Source organism: Balaenoptera acutorostrata, chromosome 1 (assembly GCF_949987535.1).
Source record: "Balaenoptera acutorostrata chromosome 1, mBalAcu1.1, whole genome shotgun sequence".
NCBI lineage: Eukaryota > Metazoa > Chordata > Mammalia > Artiodactyla > Balaenopteridae > Balaenoptera > Balaenoptera acutorostrata.
In genome coordinates this window covers 175167724-175186171 of record NC_080064.1, presented here as the reverse complement: position 1 = coordinate 175186171, position 18448 = coordinate 175167724, and the positions used below count along the sequence as shown (strand labels likewise).

Here is an 18448-nt window from a genome sequence, read left to right as displayed (position 1 = left end):
CATCCCTGCTGAGAGACTGTACATCACAGTGGCTAGAAGCACAGGCCCTAGAATTGCACACACCTGGTTCTGAGTCCCAGAACATGCGTCCTACTTGTGTGACTCTGAGCTTCAGTTTCCTCATCCATAAAAAGGGAATAATAATCTCTATCTCAAGGCTATTGGGAAAGTTAAGTGACAGACTGCATGTAAATCACCAGGCACAGGCAGTAACTACTGTGGATGAAGGATCTGAAGGATTCAGCCCGTCAAGGAAGGTGTTCCTTCATCCAGTCTGATGGAGAAATGTAATTGAGCTGTCCTTGATGGGAATCAAAAGATCTGGCAAAGGTCTGGCCCCCTCTTGGCCAGACCACCAGGAAGATGCACCAGTAACCTGGGTGGTGTCTGCAGGCTCCTTTATTAACCTGAGGCTTCCTGAAGGCCAAGTTCCCTGTGTGGGTGGAAGGGCCTGCTTGCTCGGCAGTTTGCCATAACTTTGCATATGATTTGCATATGCTTGGGGGGGGGGCTGCCATTTCTTCTGGCATTTCCGAGTTAAAATATTACTGCTTCTCCAGACAGGCCCGATATTGATTTTCTTCTAATGCAGTCGCTTCTCTAACCACTCTGATTGACGTGGCTCCTTCACCCAGTGAATGGGGAATGAGAGGGTGAGGTGAGGCATGGATGGGGGGAAGGGAGGAGGGACACTGTCGACCTTAGAGCACATGCTACTCCTGAACCTGAGCCATCCTGGGCGATGAGAATGAGCTGCTTCCAGAAGGATGAAGAGAGGAGAGAGGGAATTTTCTCCCTCGGGTCCATCCTAGTCTATTCCTGCCCTGAATCCCTAATCTGACTCGTGATGCCCTAGGTCCACTTGCCAACGTGGTCCAGGGGCAGGGTGGGGAGGCGCAGGCCTGGGGCGGGAGGAGGGGGAGGGGCGCCGCGACAGCCAGCGGCTTTGAGGAACCTTGCGAGAGGAAGTGGCTTCCGAACTCCTCTGCGTGCAGTGCGAGGGGCAGGAAAGGCGCGGGAGGCGGGGGAGGTGTCGAGATGGCGCTCGGCGCACGGGGCGGAGGGGGGAGCCGGCGCGGAGGGGCTGAAACCGCAGATGCCTAGTGAGTTGGAGAGCGAGGTGAGCGCGGCGGAGTCCAGGTCCGACCCCCGTGCTGGCAGCCGCTGGGGAACAGGTTACCCCGCCGCCCGAGCCACTCGGGCCCCAGTGTAAAAAACCGAGGCAGCCGGCTCCGGGTCTGCCCGGCCCGATAACGGACTCGCTCCCCGGCGGGGCTAGAAGCTCACGCCGCGGCCGCCTGGGGAGGGATCCCCACCTCCCTCCGCCGCATCCCGAGAGCCTGGCCCCATCAGATGCGCCCGCTGCCTCCGGCCGGGGCTCCGGGCTAGATGACAGTGGACAGCAGCATGAGCAGTGGGTACTGCAGCCTGGAGGAGGAACTGGAGGATTGCTTCTTCACTGCCAAGACCACCTTTTTCAGGAATGTGCAGAGCAAACATCCTTGGAAGGTAAACTTAATAATACAAGAGACTTTCATTGTGGGGAAATAATCTCTGTGGTCTAGAAGGGAAACCTTGCACCTGGCAAACAGGCAGTCATGTCTTACGGGCGTGGGTGGGCAGTTGCCCTGCGCACCCTCTTGAACTTGTTGGTGGAGGAGACCACGGGTTGGATCTGGAGCCCTTTGGGGACAACCGGCAAATGCTCCTTTCAGCATTTCTTGTCCCTGGACCTTTTCAAAATGGCTCTCTAGGATTTGGGGACAGAGCTTGGCTCGTGGTTTGGGGACATGCTCATCTGTGCCTGGGAGGGTGACCTTCCCCCAAATCCCAGCTTTGAAGCTCTCCATGGCAAGTGGACGGCACCCAGTCCCTCATTAAGATAATCATTCATAGGTTGAGACTTCCGTATTGCAAATGGCCAGAAACCATCTTAAAACACAGTCCCGCAACTTTGCAGAAGTCTAGGGTGTTTTTAGAAGCAAACTAAAACTTCTCTCCTAGGTCATTGTCCTACTACCATTTTGACTTCCTGGGTTAGTTGGGGATAACCGAAAGGAGTTTGCATGTGTTCCCTAATGGGGTTGTATGTGCTAGACACCCAGCTTGCCTGAGTCCCCTGGCCTCGCCCTCCCAGTGCGGCCATATATCTGCCACATACTTGGTGGGAGTGGTGGCAGAGCTCCGTTTATTTATTTGTTTTGTTATTTAGATGAGAGGGCTCCAAGCCAGGTCCTTGCCTAAAAGGGCCTGTTTGTACACTGAAGTGAGCTGTTAAATTTCACAGGTGTGTGCAGGCCCATCATTAATTTAGCAGTCCTACACCGAGTAGAACTAACCAAAAACTTCCCCAGGCCTGACTCTGGGGCCTCCGGGGTTAATAATTCATCTTGCCCGTAGGGCCCGCACTGGCTGGGGTCTGACCTTCAAATAAATGCCCTGGACTTTTCAATTGCAAGAGGACGCCCAAGAATTAGAAGAGAGGTTTTGATTTTAGTGTTTGAAGGATCATCTAAAACAGGCCCCTGGAACCAGCACCTGTGTTCTGGGGCACCCCTTCGAGAAGCTGCACTTGTTCTCAAGAACTGGGGGCTGGGGTAAGGAGGGCTCATGCAGAAAGCATGGCTCCCACCCTCACCCCCACCCATGCACATACGCATAAGGGCACTCCAGTTATCTGGGATCTTTATTTAGACCAGTGGTTCTCCACCTTAGCTGCACACTGGAATTACCTGCTGAGCTTTAGAAAATGAGGATACTTGGGTCCCACAGCAGGGGAGTCTGATTTCCTTGGTCTGGGGTGAAGCCTGGGCATCGAGATTATGAAAAGCTCCCCAGGTACTTCTGAGATGCAGCTGAGGTTGAGAACCATTGCTCTAGAGAGTTTTGCTGCTGCCTGGGAAGGAAATGGTTCCTGTTTTTAGAACAAAGTTTAGCTGCTGCCCTCACTGCCCGCCAGCCTGTAAGCCCTCGCTCCCAGAAGATGGGTTTTTTGCATGATTGGGTAGAGGAAGGGGCACTGCAAAGCTGAGGTTTCTTTCAGTTGGCAAATGAAAAAGGTATCTGTTTCTGGTATTTCTTGGGAGAAACAGAGATATTTGGCAATAAAATATGCTGGGGTGGGGTGGGAGTGGGAGAGGTGACTTGTTCCTTGGCCCAGAGAGCCTCCTCTCTTCACTCTCCCCCCAAATCCCCCTGCAAGCATCGCTCCTGAAAATACACCTTCGGTTTGGCACGCACATCAACTCTACTTTGTCTGGTTCTTGAATTCATTGCATGTCTTGAGGCCTCTGCATAGCCCCCTACCTCATTTTGCCCAAGTCTATAAGCCCTCAGAGGGCGAGGATCCCTTCTAAGAAACGGGTTTTGTTGAATCCCACACAGGGTGATACGGATAAATGCTTCAAAGAAAGACAGAGAGGTGGCCACGGCCCCTCTTATCCCCGGCCTCTGCCTGGCTGCAGTGTGAGAAGAGTCTTGACCGAGATTCAGAACTGCTGTCGGGGACAGTTTTTCTCAGCACCAGACTTGCCATCCGCACAGCCCTCTGCAGGGGGGGCAGGGCTGCCTCTCGTCGGGGAGCAGGCACTGGGGTGGCCCCCGGCTGTGACGGGGTGCGTGTGGCTGACTCAGGAGCTGGGGAGCTTCATCCACATATTTCAGTCTCTGGTCCTTCTGCGTGTTTTTCCGCCTTTAATAACATCTTAGCTCTCTCTTCTCCCTTGGAGCCACTTCTGGAAAGGGTTTCAGAGATCTGCCATCTCGTGACCCCATTCTGACCCCTAACATTGCTTTTTTCCTACCCAAAGAGAGATCGCATATGAGCTCCTAGGAGAATTTCTCCTTCCTGTCTCCAAGGAAAAGCGTTTATGTGCTTCCCGGTCGCTGAGAGACGGAGGGCCGCATTCGGGAAAGGCCAAGCCGGCTTCTATAATTAGCCTCATCAGAACGACCTGTATCTGACGGTGCGCGCGCCGGGCTGGAGCAGAGCTGCCGGGAGCCTCCTGCTGTTCTAGGAGCCTTCCCCGGCCCGGCCTCCAAGGGGTCCTGGAGGCCTCTCACCAGCCCCTCGGGCAGGATGTGGGAGGGTGGGGAAGGGCCCTCGTTCACAGAGAGGAGGCCCTGCAGGCCGAGAGGCAGCAGCAGAGGAAGTGGGGCTAGGCCCTGGGCCCTGGCTTGTTCTCTCCTTTCAGAAAACAGCTGCCTCCTGGGGCTTCGGGCCTTCTCTGAGAGGGGCAAAGAGACCCAGTTTTCAGTCTTCGTTTCAGGGGGCTGAGGTGGGGCCCTCAGGGGACTTCCCCCTTGTCTGCTGGGCACGATTAGATTGCTTACCCAGGGTCACGTGTCCAAATGGGGCTCTTGGTGGCTTGGGGGAAGCCCAACCTGTGTGCTCAGGGATGCAGACCAAGCTGCTCTCAGGAAGGTGCACGCACGGTCACTCAGTCCAAGACATTGGAGTTGGGGTGGGGGGGGTCATTCGAGGTCACACAGAAAGTTCATGATGGACCCAGGGTTAGAACCTACGTCTCTCATCTCCCAGCCCAGAGGTTTTTCTGCTTTAGTCCCACAAAGGGCAGGTTTTGGTGATTTGTGGGTCTGGTGACTGGGACCTCTGGGCATCCCAGCCAGCTGCTCCTTTCTTCCTGTCTGGGATCTGACTCTGGAAGTGAGGCCAACTTCCACTCCCATCGGTTCCCCAAATGCCTGCAGAGGGTGGCAGTTTAGTCCCTCTGAGCAGGGACATGGGCACTCTGAGCTCTCTCTGCATGTTCCACAGGCTCCGGGACCCCAGGAGCCATCCAGAGCATCGGGGTGAATGCTCTGGGGACACAGAAAGCCTGCTGCTTGCAGCACGTCAGAGCTAGAAGGAACCGGATCTGGCACCTCACTTTACAGATAGAGAGGCTGAGGCCGGAGAGGCGCGAGGACTTCACCAGGCCAAATATCGGGCTGGGTGGAGCCAGGACTAGCACCCCTCTTAGAAACCTTGTTAAGAGCTCTTCTTGGTCTTCTTCACTCAGCGTGTGACAGGGATGAACTGCAGTCCTTGTCCTCTCAGAGCCTTCTGCAAAATGGAAAGACCCAAACAACCTCGGGCTAGGAAAGAGCTGCAGGGTCCTTACATCCCTCCACTCCATAAGGTCCTCACCGTCCCCCCGTTCCTAAGGCACAGCGGCCCAAGAAACATTCACTCTACACTTGACACTAGCAGGGGTCCCTCTCATCAGTCCCAGAATCTTACAACTTTACAAGTTCTTCTTCATGTCTATCCTAGAATACTGCTTGCTGTATCTTCATCATGCATGTTTTCTTTGTGGATATGGAGGTGGAAGTTTGGCTCCATCTGTGGTTAAATATTATACTTAAGCACAGCTGGAATACTTTCCCATGCCACCCCCCATACCCAGGACCTCCCTGGTCTACACTGATACCACTGATTCTTGAAAAATTCAAGGAAGACGCAAAGAGGAAGGCGTGGGGGTCTCAGAGGTCACAGTCCGAAGCCACTCCTGGTTCCGTCCCTGCACTTGCCCCATCTCCTCTTGGGCCTCTGTGGCCCCAGGGACGTCATCCAAGCCTGACAGCCCTGGGACCAGTCAGGGAAATCCCCGTCTCTCTGCCAGCAGCAGGCACACCCAGGTCTCGGGCTCAGCACCTGCCCCTGACCTTCTTGGCATGAGAGAAAAGAATACTAAAAATAAGTAGGTTCCAAGTTTGAGCAATAAAAATTAAACCTTCAGAAATGTTGGACCATATAACTGCTTTTCTGTGTGCTTTCTCAGCAACCTGCCCAGCTCAAGACTCACCTCAAAAGATTCTTCACGCTAGCGCAGCCACACAATAGCCTTCCTTTGGGGCTGGAACCTGTATTCCCCTCCTGTGGAATTTACTTCTCGTTGCTTCTCTGGCCCTTCCCAGTGTTCCTTTTCTCCTTGAAGATGGTAAACCCTGTAAGATCAGAACTCGCATCCCCTTCAGGTGCAAGGCAGCACCAAGTACTGGTTGCAAAAGCAGGCGCTGACTAAATGCTGGTTGAGTTTAGTTGCTGCATCATCTCTCTTGCATCCTGTATAATCAGGGTGGACCAAATGTTGTAACAAACAGCCCCCGTTATTTTCAGTTGTTGGATATAATAGAAGTTTATTTCCCTCTTTAAGTAAAGTTACATTGGCAGGTGGGGCTCAGGATAACACATGGGAGGTTTTGTGGGCCAGGCCGGGAAATGGTGTGTGTGTTTTACACCCATGTGCTATTGGCCAGAACTCAGTCACGTGACCACACCTAAGCACAGGGAGGTTGGGAAATGAAGTACAGCTGTGAGCCCAGGCGGACGAGGAAGCCGGATGTGGTAAACACTTAGCTGTCTCTGCCACACATCCCTCCTCCTGCCTCTCTGCCCAAGCACCGTTGGAAGCTCTGCTCTGCTTTCTTGGTGAAGGGCCGTAACCTCTGTCTCTTTGACTTTGTACCTCTCCATCTGTCACCAAGGATGTGCTCTTCCAGGGATGGGGGGCGGGGTGTCCTGTTTCCCCCAGCTACACTGGGAACTTTTTGAGGACAGATGCTTTTCCTTACTCAGCACTGCCCCGGTTCCTCTGTAGCATCTGATGCCTTCAGTGGTGCTTACAAGGTTTGCCCTGGCTACTGACATCAGAATCTCTCTTTGGATCACTCTTTGAAAATGGAGTGTCAAGGGTCCACTCTAGACTTCTTGGCTCCTGAGTCTTTGGAGGTAGGACCCTCAAATCTGCTTTTTTAATACTTCCCCCTAGTAATTCTCATATATACTGAAGTCTGGGACCCACCTGTTTAGGAAATGTTTGGTAATTGATGACTTCAATTGGAATTCAAGACAAACATTTATCACAGATTCCAGAGAACCTCCTAGGCTGGAAGCCCAGAAGGTAAAAGGTTTTGTCCCTGGTCACACAGCTAAGTAGAGACAGACCAAGGACTCAGAGCCCCTGGGTCCCTGCTCAGAGCGGTCCCCATTACTCTCACCACAACGTGCTAGCAGGGATGCTGAGGGGACAGCCCCTGGTGATCATGACCGGTGCGTGATGTAACGGAAGCAGCACAGAACTGTAAGCAAAGTCCTGCCTTCTCATCTCAGCCCCAGCTCTTAACTGAGGGGCTGTGGCCAAGACACTTCAACCCTCCAGACCCAGGCGCTTCATCTGGTCCTTTTAGCGAGTGCGATACGAGCCTGTCCTTCTTCTTTATCTGAGAGTCCCTCACCACTTTGCATGGGAGCAGAGCCTTCTTACCAGTTTCTTTTTTTTTTTTTTTTAATTTTATTTATTTAATTTATTTATTTTTGGCTGCATTGGGTTTTTGTTGCTGCGCACGGGCTTTCTCCAGTTGTGACGAGTGGGGGCTACTCTTCGTTGCGGTGCGCGGGCTTCTCATTGTGGTGGCTTCTCTTGTTGTGGAGCACGGGCTCTAGACACGTGGGCTTCAGTAGTTGTGGCTCGCGGGCTCTAGAGCGCAGGCTCAGTAGTTGTGGCGCACGGGCTTAGTTGCTCCGCGGTATGTGGGATCTTCCTGGACCAGGGCTTGAACCCGTGTCCCCTGCATTGGCAGGCAGATTCTTAACCACTGCGCCACCAGGGAAGCCCCTTCTTACCAGTTTCTCATGAGACTGGCAGGGATAGATCCTGACTACCAAGTTCTCTAAATTGTAAGGACTTCCCTAGGGTGGGGTCAGGAAGAGGGCCTGAATGGCTACATGAGCTCCCTTTCCAGGACCACCTGGGACTTACCCAAGACATCCTCACCTTTGTGTTCCAGATTCCTCCCCTCCCACCCACCCCTCTCTCTTCACAAGTTTATCCTGGCTCAGCTGGCTTTTCCCTCTAAAGCAGTTCCAGTTATAGCTCAGGGCACATGCAACAGCCATACACCCACGCGGTTTAGGGAGAAAGGAAGATTTTACACTGGTATCAACCTTGAATCCTAGCTCTTAGTTTACACCATCAGGTTGGACTCTGGATCCAGCTTCCACCCCATGAGCTTGAAAGGGAGGCATCATCGGGCCCAGCCTGGGTGCCCAGCAGCCTGTGTTCCCGTCCCTCTGCTGCCCTTGACTTGCCAGGTAACACACACCTGTGTGCTTTCCAGCTTGGGGATCCCCCTGTGTGGAGGACCCAGACCTGTCTTCATTCAGGACCCTGGTTTCCTCTTCTGGATGGCTCAGTCTACCCATAAAGTAGCATCCCAGTCCTGGCATGACATATTCTCTGGGGATAAGAGGACCAGATACATTTGCCAAAAATCAGGATTCTTTAAGTTCAGGGCCAGGAGGAAGAAGGGAGCTGTAGTGGCCGAAAACTTCAGGTTTCACTCCCTCAGCCGGTGGCTTCTGTCCTTGGTGCTGTCCTGGTCCCTGTCTCTTCTTTTCTCCCACCCCACCCCAGCTTTACTTATCACTCCCCAGCCTACATCCCCCATCTCACCTCTCTTCTTGGCTCTAGAATAATTTTTTTTTTTTTTTTTTTTTTGTCTGCTTCGGGTCGTTGAGTCACGTGGGGTTTTTTGCTGCGGCACACGGGATCTTCGTTACGGCGCTCGAGCTTCTCTCTAGTTGTGGCGTGTGGGTTTTTTGGGTTTTTTTCTCTCTCTAGTTGTGGCGTGCGGGTTCCAGAGCACGTGGCCTCTGTAGTTTGCAGCCCTCAGGCTCTCTCATTGAGATGCGCGAGCTCAGTAGTTGTGGCGCACGGGCTTAGTTGCCCCTTGGCATGTGGGATCTTAGTTCTCCGACGAGGGATCGAACCCGCATCCCCTGCATTGGAAGGTGGATTCCTAACCACTGGACCACGAGGGAAGTCCCTAGAATAGATTTTCTATAACCTATTGGAGATCTCCCATGCCCCTCAGATGCCTAAAATTTAATATGTCCAGAACCAGCTCGTAGCTTTGCCCATGATTGATTTCTCTCCCTGTCTCTCCCCCACCCTCCTAGTCCCCTACCTTTGAACCCTCAGGGGTCTCCCCGCTCATCCCTTCCATCCAGTCTGTCACTGTGGCTTCTGCCTCCACAGTGTTGCAAATGTCGGTCTCTCCTTTCTGTCCCCCGCCCTGCCCTATGTTGGGGGCTTGTCACCTCACCCCTAGATGCTCCAGGAGGTCACCCAACCAGTTTCCATCCTGTTGCTTCTCCTTCTGTATACCCTGCATTCGATGGCATATCGGTCTGGTGTCCCGAAGCCTTCGGAGCCCCCCATTTGCTTCCAGAGCAAAGCCCGCACTTCGTTCCTGCTCGTTATGTAGCATCCAGAACCCCACAATGCCTGGGCTCAATCAAAATGTTGTGTTTTTAAGTTTCTTATAGCACTGAGCACTGGGGTGGTGGGAGATACAGAGATGGATAAAATGCAGTCTCCACACTTAAAGACCTATGGCCCCAGCCACATTGTGTAACAGACCCTAGTTGCTCCCCTTCCCCATCCATGAAGTGTCTGGATGGGGGCCCCTGAGCAAAGCGTCATCCAGGGGGAAGACACGCTGCATCTGCCCTGCAGCCATGTGACTTTCATCAGGACGTGGCAGCAGCTCCCAGAATCAGAGAGCCTGGGGCACAGCCTAGGAGGGTGCTGGGGACAGGCTGGCAGTGACAGAGCTGCAGCAGCCACTGGGAGGGTTGGAGGAGATTAACTTAACCTCTGAAAAGCAGAGACTCCTGGAGCTGGAGGAGACTGTCAGGGGTCTTTACAGCCATTCCCCTGTTTCCAAGCAGGCCTGCATATAACTGATACAGGCAGGGAGGGAAGCTGTGCTCATTACCACCATCCTCCTCCAACCCATTCATCAGTCCTCCCTTGTCCACGGTGCTAGACAACGTGACTCCAGCTGGTTGGATCCCTGCTGTGTATGAGGCTACAATTCTAGGCAAAAAAAAAATCAGGGAGGGCGGCAGCAGAGCGTTTCCGCCTAACAGACCACACTGGCAGAATTGCTATTGCTGTCAAGCCGAAAGGTTGGCATGTTCAATGAGGTAGTATGTGAGAGGGGCTTAGCCAAGGGCAAGGCGCCCATCCCACGCTCATCCAACTCCAAAACACGTGCTCTTCCCACCACACACATGGCATCTCGGGTGAGAGTCAAGTTTCGAAAGGCTCCAAATAAGCTTAGATCTCCCAGCTCTAATCTGGTGACCTGCCACAGGAAGCTGTTTTTCTCATTCAGCCAATTTCCTGATGCTAAAATCCAGGCCGTTTTTCCCTGTTCTGGTCTTGGGAAACCTGGTCGCCATACTCTGCCACCAGCACCTCGTCAGCCTCCAGTCCGTGAGCCCCTCTGTATCCTTCTCACCTCCTGGCTGTCCCCCAGAGTGAGGAGTGGTGTTGGGCTGTCCCCCGCGCCGTGATGCAGGCGTCAAGGGGAGCTGGGGCCACAGGGCACCGGCCGTGCGGCGGAGAGTGTGAGAGGCAGGGCCCTCCGTTGGCCAGAACACGTGGAGAGGCAGCAGGCGGACCTAAACTCCAGAGTCACACATGGCTGGGAAAGTGTGGGTTAGCGAGGAGGATGTGGGAGCTGGTGGGTCCAGGGTGTTTAGAGAGCGTTTCCAGTTGCAACTTGATGCTCCCTTCTTTCTGCTCCCAAAACACTGGTGTATCCTTCTCCCCTATCCCTCATTTTGATGGGCTGTACTTTTCTGGAAGAGGAACCAGATCTTGTTCATCATCGTGTCCCCAGCACATGGTAGGCACTTAATGCATGTTTGATAAAGGAGGAGGGGCTTGGAGCTTCTTCCTCAAAAAATTTCTTTCCCTAAGAGGCAGCGGGGGCTCCCGGAGGACACACACAGCACTTTAGGCAAAGTATGTGAAAACGGATCTCAGGACTGTGAGAAAGGGAAGCTTGCTAAGATTCTGGATGAGGAATCAATGGATTTTTCCAGTGACTCTGAAAAGAAAAATCTCACTGAGTGAGCAGAAAATGCAAGGACAACTTTCCAAACATGGAGCGGCCCCCTCCACCCCGTCTGATTGCTCAGCTGTTTGCCCTGGAGGATGAGGGCAGGCAGGGCTGGGTCACTAAGCAACCAGGCCCTGGCACCTGCTGACAAGTGTTGGCGTGGTCCTTCCTCAAGTGGGGCCTCCCTGGGGGGCTGAGGCAGAGGGGTCCATGTGGGGAGGCGAGAGAGCCCACTATGATGGACTTCTCCTGTCTGCCTTTCAGCCATGGGAATGGCAGGTTGAGGGGGGAGGAATCAATACACCTCTCATTTGTTTTACTTTCCCAGTTTAACTCTAAGCAAGTGAAGATCCCAGTTTGGTGACCCCAGTAGTTTGAGCATTCTCAGACAGCCCAGGTGGAGTGGGCGGGGGCCCCAGGCCCTCAAGTGGGCCCAACACTGGGCCTGGCAACCCAAGCCCTCAACCTTCACTCTGGGTGACCTCAGGAAGCATGCTCACTGCTCTCGGCCTCACTTTCTCCTTCTGTAAAATGGGGAGGCTTGCCCCTCCAGTGGAGAATAATTGCTAAAGAGGGCCCAGCATCTGGCTGTGAGAATGGGTGGAGAACTCCTGGGCTTGGGATTATAAAGGCTGTTTCGAGGAATGCAGATGGGTGTTGAATTGTGACGTGAGGTGGGGTTCTTGATTGCGGTGTGTGGAGGCATAAGGTTCTGTTCACAGAACAGAGAAAGGGCAGGAGCTAGGGGTCTGCTGGGAAATGGTTAGAATGTAAAATAGTAATAGTCAGTTCCTGGGCCTTGATGTGTGCCAGGCACTGTTCTAAGTGTACAGACTCATTTAATCCTCACATCATCTGCAGTTGCCGCATGAACAACGTGGGTTTGAACTGCATGGGCCACTTATATTTGGATGTTTTTCGATAGTAAATACTACTGTAGTACACGGTCTGTGGTTAGTTGAATTCGCGGATGCAGGATACCGAAGGCCCACTGTACGTTATATGCAGATGAGCCCCAGCATTGTTTAAGGGTCAACTGTGTATATGGTTTCCATTTAACAGTGAGGAAACTGAGGCACTGAAGGGGTTCAAGGGTCACACAGTAGTAAGGGGCAGATCCAGAACTTGGGCCCAAGTAATCTAATGCCAGAGCTCCCAGCCCCTAAGCTATGCTGCCTCTCCTGTAGCTCTTTCCAGAATTACCCAAGTAACCGAAGCCCCAGCAGTGAAGCCAGGAGATGCTCACAGATGCAGCCCCATGTCAGCAGCATTCGTCTTGGAGTCACTGAGGACAGCGCACTTTGCCAGGCCATTTAGGAGACAGGAAACCAGATGTCCCTGCCCCTGAGCCTTTAGGATACAGTGAGAAGACACACACGTGGAAAGACTCTGAGCTACTCAGTGACCAACTAAGACACGTTTCAGTATCACAGAGTAATCCCGGAGCGCCAGCGTGGGCTGGGTTAGCAGGGCGGGCAGGCAGCACAGGGACAAGAGGGCGTGTGTGGGCCAGTGGCGAGGCTCCAGCACCCAGCACCAGCCCAGCCGGCAAAGCTGAAGGCACAGGCGGGGCTTCCAGTTAGAGGGGAGCCGAGAAGGAGCCACTCCCTGCAGCAGGGCAGTGCCACTGGTGTCCCAGCCTCCCGTCCCCTTTGAGCGAGCGTGGCAGTGCAGGGATGCGGGGAGCTGGCGCTGGGTCCCACGCGCCCGCTCACCACCTCGGAATTCTCTGAATCATTTACAGAGGCTCGGCCCCAGCTGGAGCCAGCACGTGGTAGGAGAAGGTGTGCCTGCTGTCCTGGCACCCACGGCCTGTGATTAGAACACACGAGCTGGACTGCTAGAGCCGCCCATCTCTCACGGCCCCGTGACTCTGCAGGGCTTGACTTGATGGCTCTGAGAGCACGTGGGATCCTAGAAGCTGCGGAACACTGTGTGCAAAGCATTCTTGTGCAGAGATGTCCACTAGGTGAGAGTGAGGAAGGGATTCGGAGGTGGGGATGGAGAACTCTGAAGGCAAGCCAATTCCCAGCTCCCAGCTCGGTGACTTCAGGAGAATTCCACGACTCCGTGGCCTGCAGAGGAAAGATGAGGCAGTGTTGCCCCAGATCTTCCTTTTGCTGTCGCATCCATTTCTCTAGGATGTATGAGGTTGGAAAGCCGGGGTAGCTCCTTGCTCGTGGCCAGCTGTGACGGGGTGCGAGGAGAGCACCTGAAGCAGGGTGGGAAGTGCCCACTGCTTGAATCGCCTAACGATTCAGGTTTCTGCAGAATGTGGGTGATTGGACTGTTCGTCTCCAGGCCCGTTCCAGATCTCTGAGCCCAGGCTTCTGAATTGCACCCGAGCTCCCCTCTGGAGGGTCGTCTAAGAAGCTATACGACCCTCTCCTAGCTGCAGCTGTTCCTCTGAGCCGGGCTGGGCTGTCCAGATCATCCCTAGGCTTCAGCCATTTCTTAGTGCACCTGGCAGGAGAGGGGCCAGGCCTAGGAAAAGAGCCTGGTCCTGGAGGTCCTGGGATGAGGGCCCACTTGCTTAGAAGTAGGATCAACTCCTCACTTTCCCGGAATATAGAAAGTAAGGGACACTCCCAACTTTACGGGAACCAGGTGAATCCAGCTGGTTACATGGCCCCCAGGTTCCCCTGCCCTTGGAATCTTCTTTTTTTATTGTAAGAAAATATATATCATGTAAAATGTACCATTTTAACCATTTCTATGTGTATAGTTCTGTGGCATTAAGCACTTTCACATTTTTGTACCACCATCACCACCATCCTCTCCAGAACTTTTGCATCTTCTGAACTCTGCACCCATTAGACAATAACTCCTCATTCCCTCCTCCCCACAGCCCCTGGCAACCACGATTCTACTTTCTGTCTCTTTGAATTTGATTACTCTAGGAACCACATATGAGTGGAATCATAAAATATTTGTCTTTTTGTGACTGACATTTCATTTTGCGTAATGTCTCCAAAGTTCCTCCATGCTGTAGCATGTGTCAGAATTTCCTTCCTTTTTATGAATGAGTAATATCCCATCGTATTGTATGTACCACATTTTGTTTATCCAGTCATCCATCAACAGGTTGCTTCCGTGTCTTGGCTATTGTGAACAATGCTGCTATGAACATGAGTGAACAAATCTCTATTCAAGTCCTACTTTCACTTCTTTTGGGTATATATCCAGAAGTGGAATTGCTGGGTCATATTGTAATTTCATGTTTAATCTTTTGGGGATTCGCCTCACCATTTTTTTTATAGCGGCTTCACCATTTTCCATTCCCACCAGCAATGCACACAGGTTGTTATTTTCTGTGTTTTTGATAATAGCCACCCTAATAGGCATCTCACCATGGTTTTGATTTGTATTTCCCTAATGACTAGTGATTTCAAACAGTTTTTCATGTGCTGATTGACCATTTGTATATCTTCTTTGGAGAAATGTCTATTCAAGTCCTTTGTCCATTTTTAATGGGGCTGTTTGTTTTTTTATTGTTGAGTTATAGGGGCTCGTTATATTGATATATTCTGGATCTTGATCCCTTGTCAGACATATGATTTACAATGGAATCCTCTTTAAATTGATTCTAAAAGAGCCAAGTCTAGCGTTTGAAGAGACTGGAGTCTAGGATGAGTTATTGGAACCCACTCACTCACCCTGCCCACCATCATCCCTAATTCACTCCACAGTGCTCTGGTCCTGGGTTCTCTGGGAATACAGAGATGGAAAAGGTACAACTCCTGGTGTTGGGATGCTCATGGTCTAGTCGGGGAGACAGGCTGAGACACAACTCATACTACTATATAGAGGATGAAACCAGTGCTGGAATAATATTGGGGCGTAAGCTCATGCTGTCAAAGAGCCCACTAATTCTAGATAGAAGTGGTGGATTAAGGAAAGTATCCCCAAAAGATATGTCAGTTCCAGGGGGCAAATTCTCTCAGATGAGGAGGAGGAGGACCTCTCAGACTGAATGATCAAACTAAGATGTCAGGGAGACTGAAAGGAGACAGGGACCTAGAAGGAGATCCAGTGAGGAAAACTAACCTGAAAAAAGACCTTCTCATGCCCTAGAAACTCTTGAGGGCACAAGAGAATGCCCCAAGGTAAAATTCCTGTTGCCACTGCAGTAGAACGGGTGTCACCCTATTCTGTTTGGATTCACACTTTAGACCTCTGAGCTAAAAAAGGGGGGCTTCATAACGGTCCAGGGGAGGGGAGAACAGAAATGGAAGGGATTTGCATCATCTACCCTCCGAAACAGTCAGAGTACAGGAGTCTCCCCTGATTTCCAGTTACTGTCTCAGAAGTAGATAGGTGCCAAGGAGCAGGAATCCTATAGGACCCTTATACAATTCTGGAACCTTTCATTTCCATAGATTCGTTTTTGGGTTTTGTGTGTGTGTGCATGTGTGTGTCTTATTGCTTCTTTGTGTTTTATTCAGTTCATTAAGCAAATGTTTAATGGCCCCTCCTGTGTGCCAGGCACTGTCCTGGGAACTGCGTCAGTGAACAAGTCTGTCCCTGCCCTTGGGAAGCTTCTGTTGTATGCTCAAGCTGCATGGACGTGTGCTGATCTTGAGAGGCAGGCAGAGCACCTGTGTCCAGGCCACAGCCAGGCTGGGGGTGGGGTGGGGGGAGGGACTGTCAAGAAAACCTCCAGGGTAGAGTACAAGGATGCAGTTTTACAGAGGAAAGAAGAACAAGCTGTGCCCTGGGGCCTGCAGTAGACAGAAAAAGTGAGGGCGGGTGTCCGTCTAGGACTGAGAGGTGATACCTGGGGCTACTAGAGTAACCACATGTGCTGGTTTGCCCAGGACTTTCTGATTTGGGCACTGAAAGTCCTGCATCCTGAGAAAACTCAGTACCAAGCAAACTGGGACAGCTAGTCACCCTACCTGGGACTCAAGCTGAAGGCACTGCCTACTTAACCATGGGACACACAGTTGGCATGTAGTGCCAGGGGCCCACAGCACTTCAGGGGCCCACAAAAATGTTTTAATTTCTTTTAAAATCAAGAGAAAAAAAATGAACTTTTAGGTTGAAGAAAGTACTTTAATATATGACATTTATATATTTGTTTTTATACCAATCATAAAATATAATTTCCAAGACTTTTTTATGGAGAAAGGGGCCCACAGCCCTGAAGATGAAAGTGGATGAACAAGAGTCATAATGTGGCCCAGGCTGAAAGGCCTGTCAGGGGCCAAGGTTAAGGCAAGAGGACTCCCGCATGGGGTCAATACCCACCAGTCAAACTTCCCTTTGCCCTGCCAGATGAATGACTACTGATGCTGCTGGTGGTTACCATGGCGTTTATTGAGTGCTTACTGTATGCTTGCATTGTGCTAAGCACTTCCAGATGTGCAATCTCATTCCGTCTCTGCAATAAATGTGTAAAGAAGGCCTTCTTATCTGCGTTTCACAGGCAAAGCATCCTGAGTCTCAGTGAGACTGACTTGACCACGTTCACAGACGACCAAGGGTATGGCCAGCAAACGCCAACCTTTGGCTGGATGTGCAGGCAGTGTGGCCTAGTGGGTAATAACATACTTCCATCATTGAGTTATTTCAAGGATTAAATGAGATTGTGACTGCTAAACCCTGCGAATGCCTGGCTGTTGAGATTTTTATCATGATAATGAGGCACTGCAGGGCCTGAACTTAAGTGCGAAGCTCCAAGGCCACAGGGCTCTCCCAGCCTCCTGCGTGGGGCTCCTGCCACCCCAGGTGACCTGCTCCTGCCAGTAGACGGAGATGGCCAAGTGAAAGGGTGAGGGACGCCATGCCCAGGCTCCAGGACATGCTGGCAGCCCAGAGAGCCCACAGACACGATGCCCACACACGCGGAGCTGGGCTGGGCTGCCTGGGAAGCCGCCGAGGCTGGTCCCGGGTTGTGCCGTGCTTGTTCCGGTGTCCACAGTATGTGCGTCTCTGTCCTCCCTCCTCAGATAACCTGTGAGCTCCAAGGACAGGGACCACACCCCATCGGTTTCATGTCCCAAGGTGACTTTCACAGTCCCCAACCCATGGGCAATTCAGTCAGTTACCGTTGACTGTCTACATTGACCACGCTCCATATTTTTGTCTTTAGGGACTTCAGTCTCTTTCTAGTTTTCATTGCTCTTCCTCTACATCCCCCCAAAGCAGCTCAAATTCCACATGGTTCTGCTTGTATGGATGGCTCCATCCTTCCTTCCTTCCTCTGCTGGGAATAACCTATCAGGGAACACAGTGAAGGAATTTGATTCTTTTATTTCGGGACATTGGACAGCTTCATAGAGGGACTTGTGGGAATCAACACCTTCACTGCCCTGGGTGGGGCTGGGGAAGCCATTCCAGAACACGGCCAGTCGGGACTGGGAGGGTGCCCTGTAGTGAAGCCCCATGGGGCTTCCTCTTTCCCATCTGGTTGAGGCCATCACAAAGGGGCCAATGAACCCTGAATGTGATCTGAGCATCGAGCAGGGTGTGCCCAGCCTGGACAGACGGGTGCCTGCCCCTTTCCTTCAGAGGTTCCTACTTACGATGGGCCAAACAGAGACACCAGGTGTTTGGGTCAGGCCAGCTGCTGGGCAGAAGGCGTCTGCAGGTGGTCATTCTCCTGCAGCTGATGCCTGAGGCTCTCCTCCCAGACAGAGGCCTGGAGATGCTTCCCACCCAAGGGGCAAAAGAATTGCTGCTGACAGATTTGCTAAGAGCTAAGAAAGAGGAAATGTGGCAAAGGCTCATGGTGACCGGCTTCCGGGATAGTTTTTGTTTTGTTTTCTTGAACTGTGTGAGTTCAGAAGGTGTGGACCTACTTGAGCTTGGCCAGCGTGGGGTCTGGCCAACGAGTAGAGAAAGCCAGTGGTGAGTAAGGAGCAAAGTCAAGTCGAAGAGAAGCGTTAGGCACGTTCTGCAGACCAGTTGTCACTGCTGCAGTGCAGACCTGCTGAGCTCCCAGCTCTCCTCCCAGAGGCCCCCATCCCCACACCCAGTTCTCTGAAACAGAAGAGGAAGCAGTGATGAAAGAAACCACCCTATCCTATCTTCTGTGTAAAATCTTAGAGCTGCAGAGGGGTCTTCTTAGAACTTTGCTGGTCTCGCTTCATGATTTCACAGATAAGGAAACTGAGGCCCCAGGAGTGAAAGTGACTCGCCAGAGGTCACAGGTCATTGGATGGTCTTGCTTTCATTCTCAACAAGAAATTGCAAAGAGCTGAGCCATGGGACGGGCTTCCAGCCAAAGCCCACAGCCCCACGCAGCCCACACCTTCTCAGCATCTGCTTCTTGGGGTGCAGGTTGGTGTGAGGTGCTCCTGGACCTGACTGCTGTCCACGCTGGGCTCTGGGCTGAGTATCACCTAGGCTGGTCCACTCTCTCCCTGCCACCCAAGCAACAGGTATTTTTCTGACACGTCCTTGGAGTTCAGCCCAGTTCTCCGCTGAGCCCTGCAGAGGGTGCCAAAGAAGAATAATCATCAGATATCCTGTCTGACTCCCTCCAGGGAGCATCTAATTGGGGAGATGGGATTGACACAGGTGAAAC

General features: G+C 52.3%; 1 protein-coding gene across 2 annotated transcripts in view; it reads left to right on the top strand.

Annotated features, from left to right (window-relative positions):
- The window catches only part of RASSF5 (Ras association domain family member 5), a 72133-nt gene that overhangs the window by 41333 nt on the left and 12352 nt on the right, over nt 1-18448 (top strand). Inside the window, exon 1 of one of the 2 annotated variants that reach the window (XM_007195153.2) lies at nt 1063-1509. The exons of the other annotated variant lie outside the window; for it this stretch is intronic. Within the exon in view, the coding sequence (XP_007195215.1) occupies nt 1390-1509 (120 nt within the window). The 5' untranslated portion in view covers nt 1063-1389. Of the gene's footprint in view, nt 1-1062; nt 1510-18448 lie in introns of those variants that run through there. 2 annotated transcript variants of the gene reach the window in all.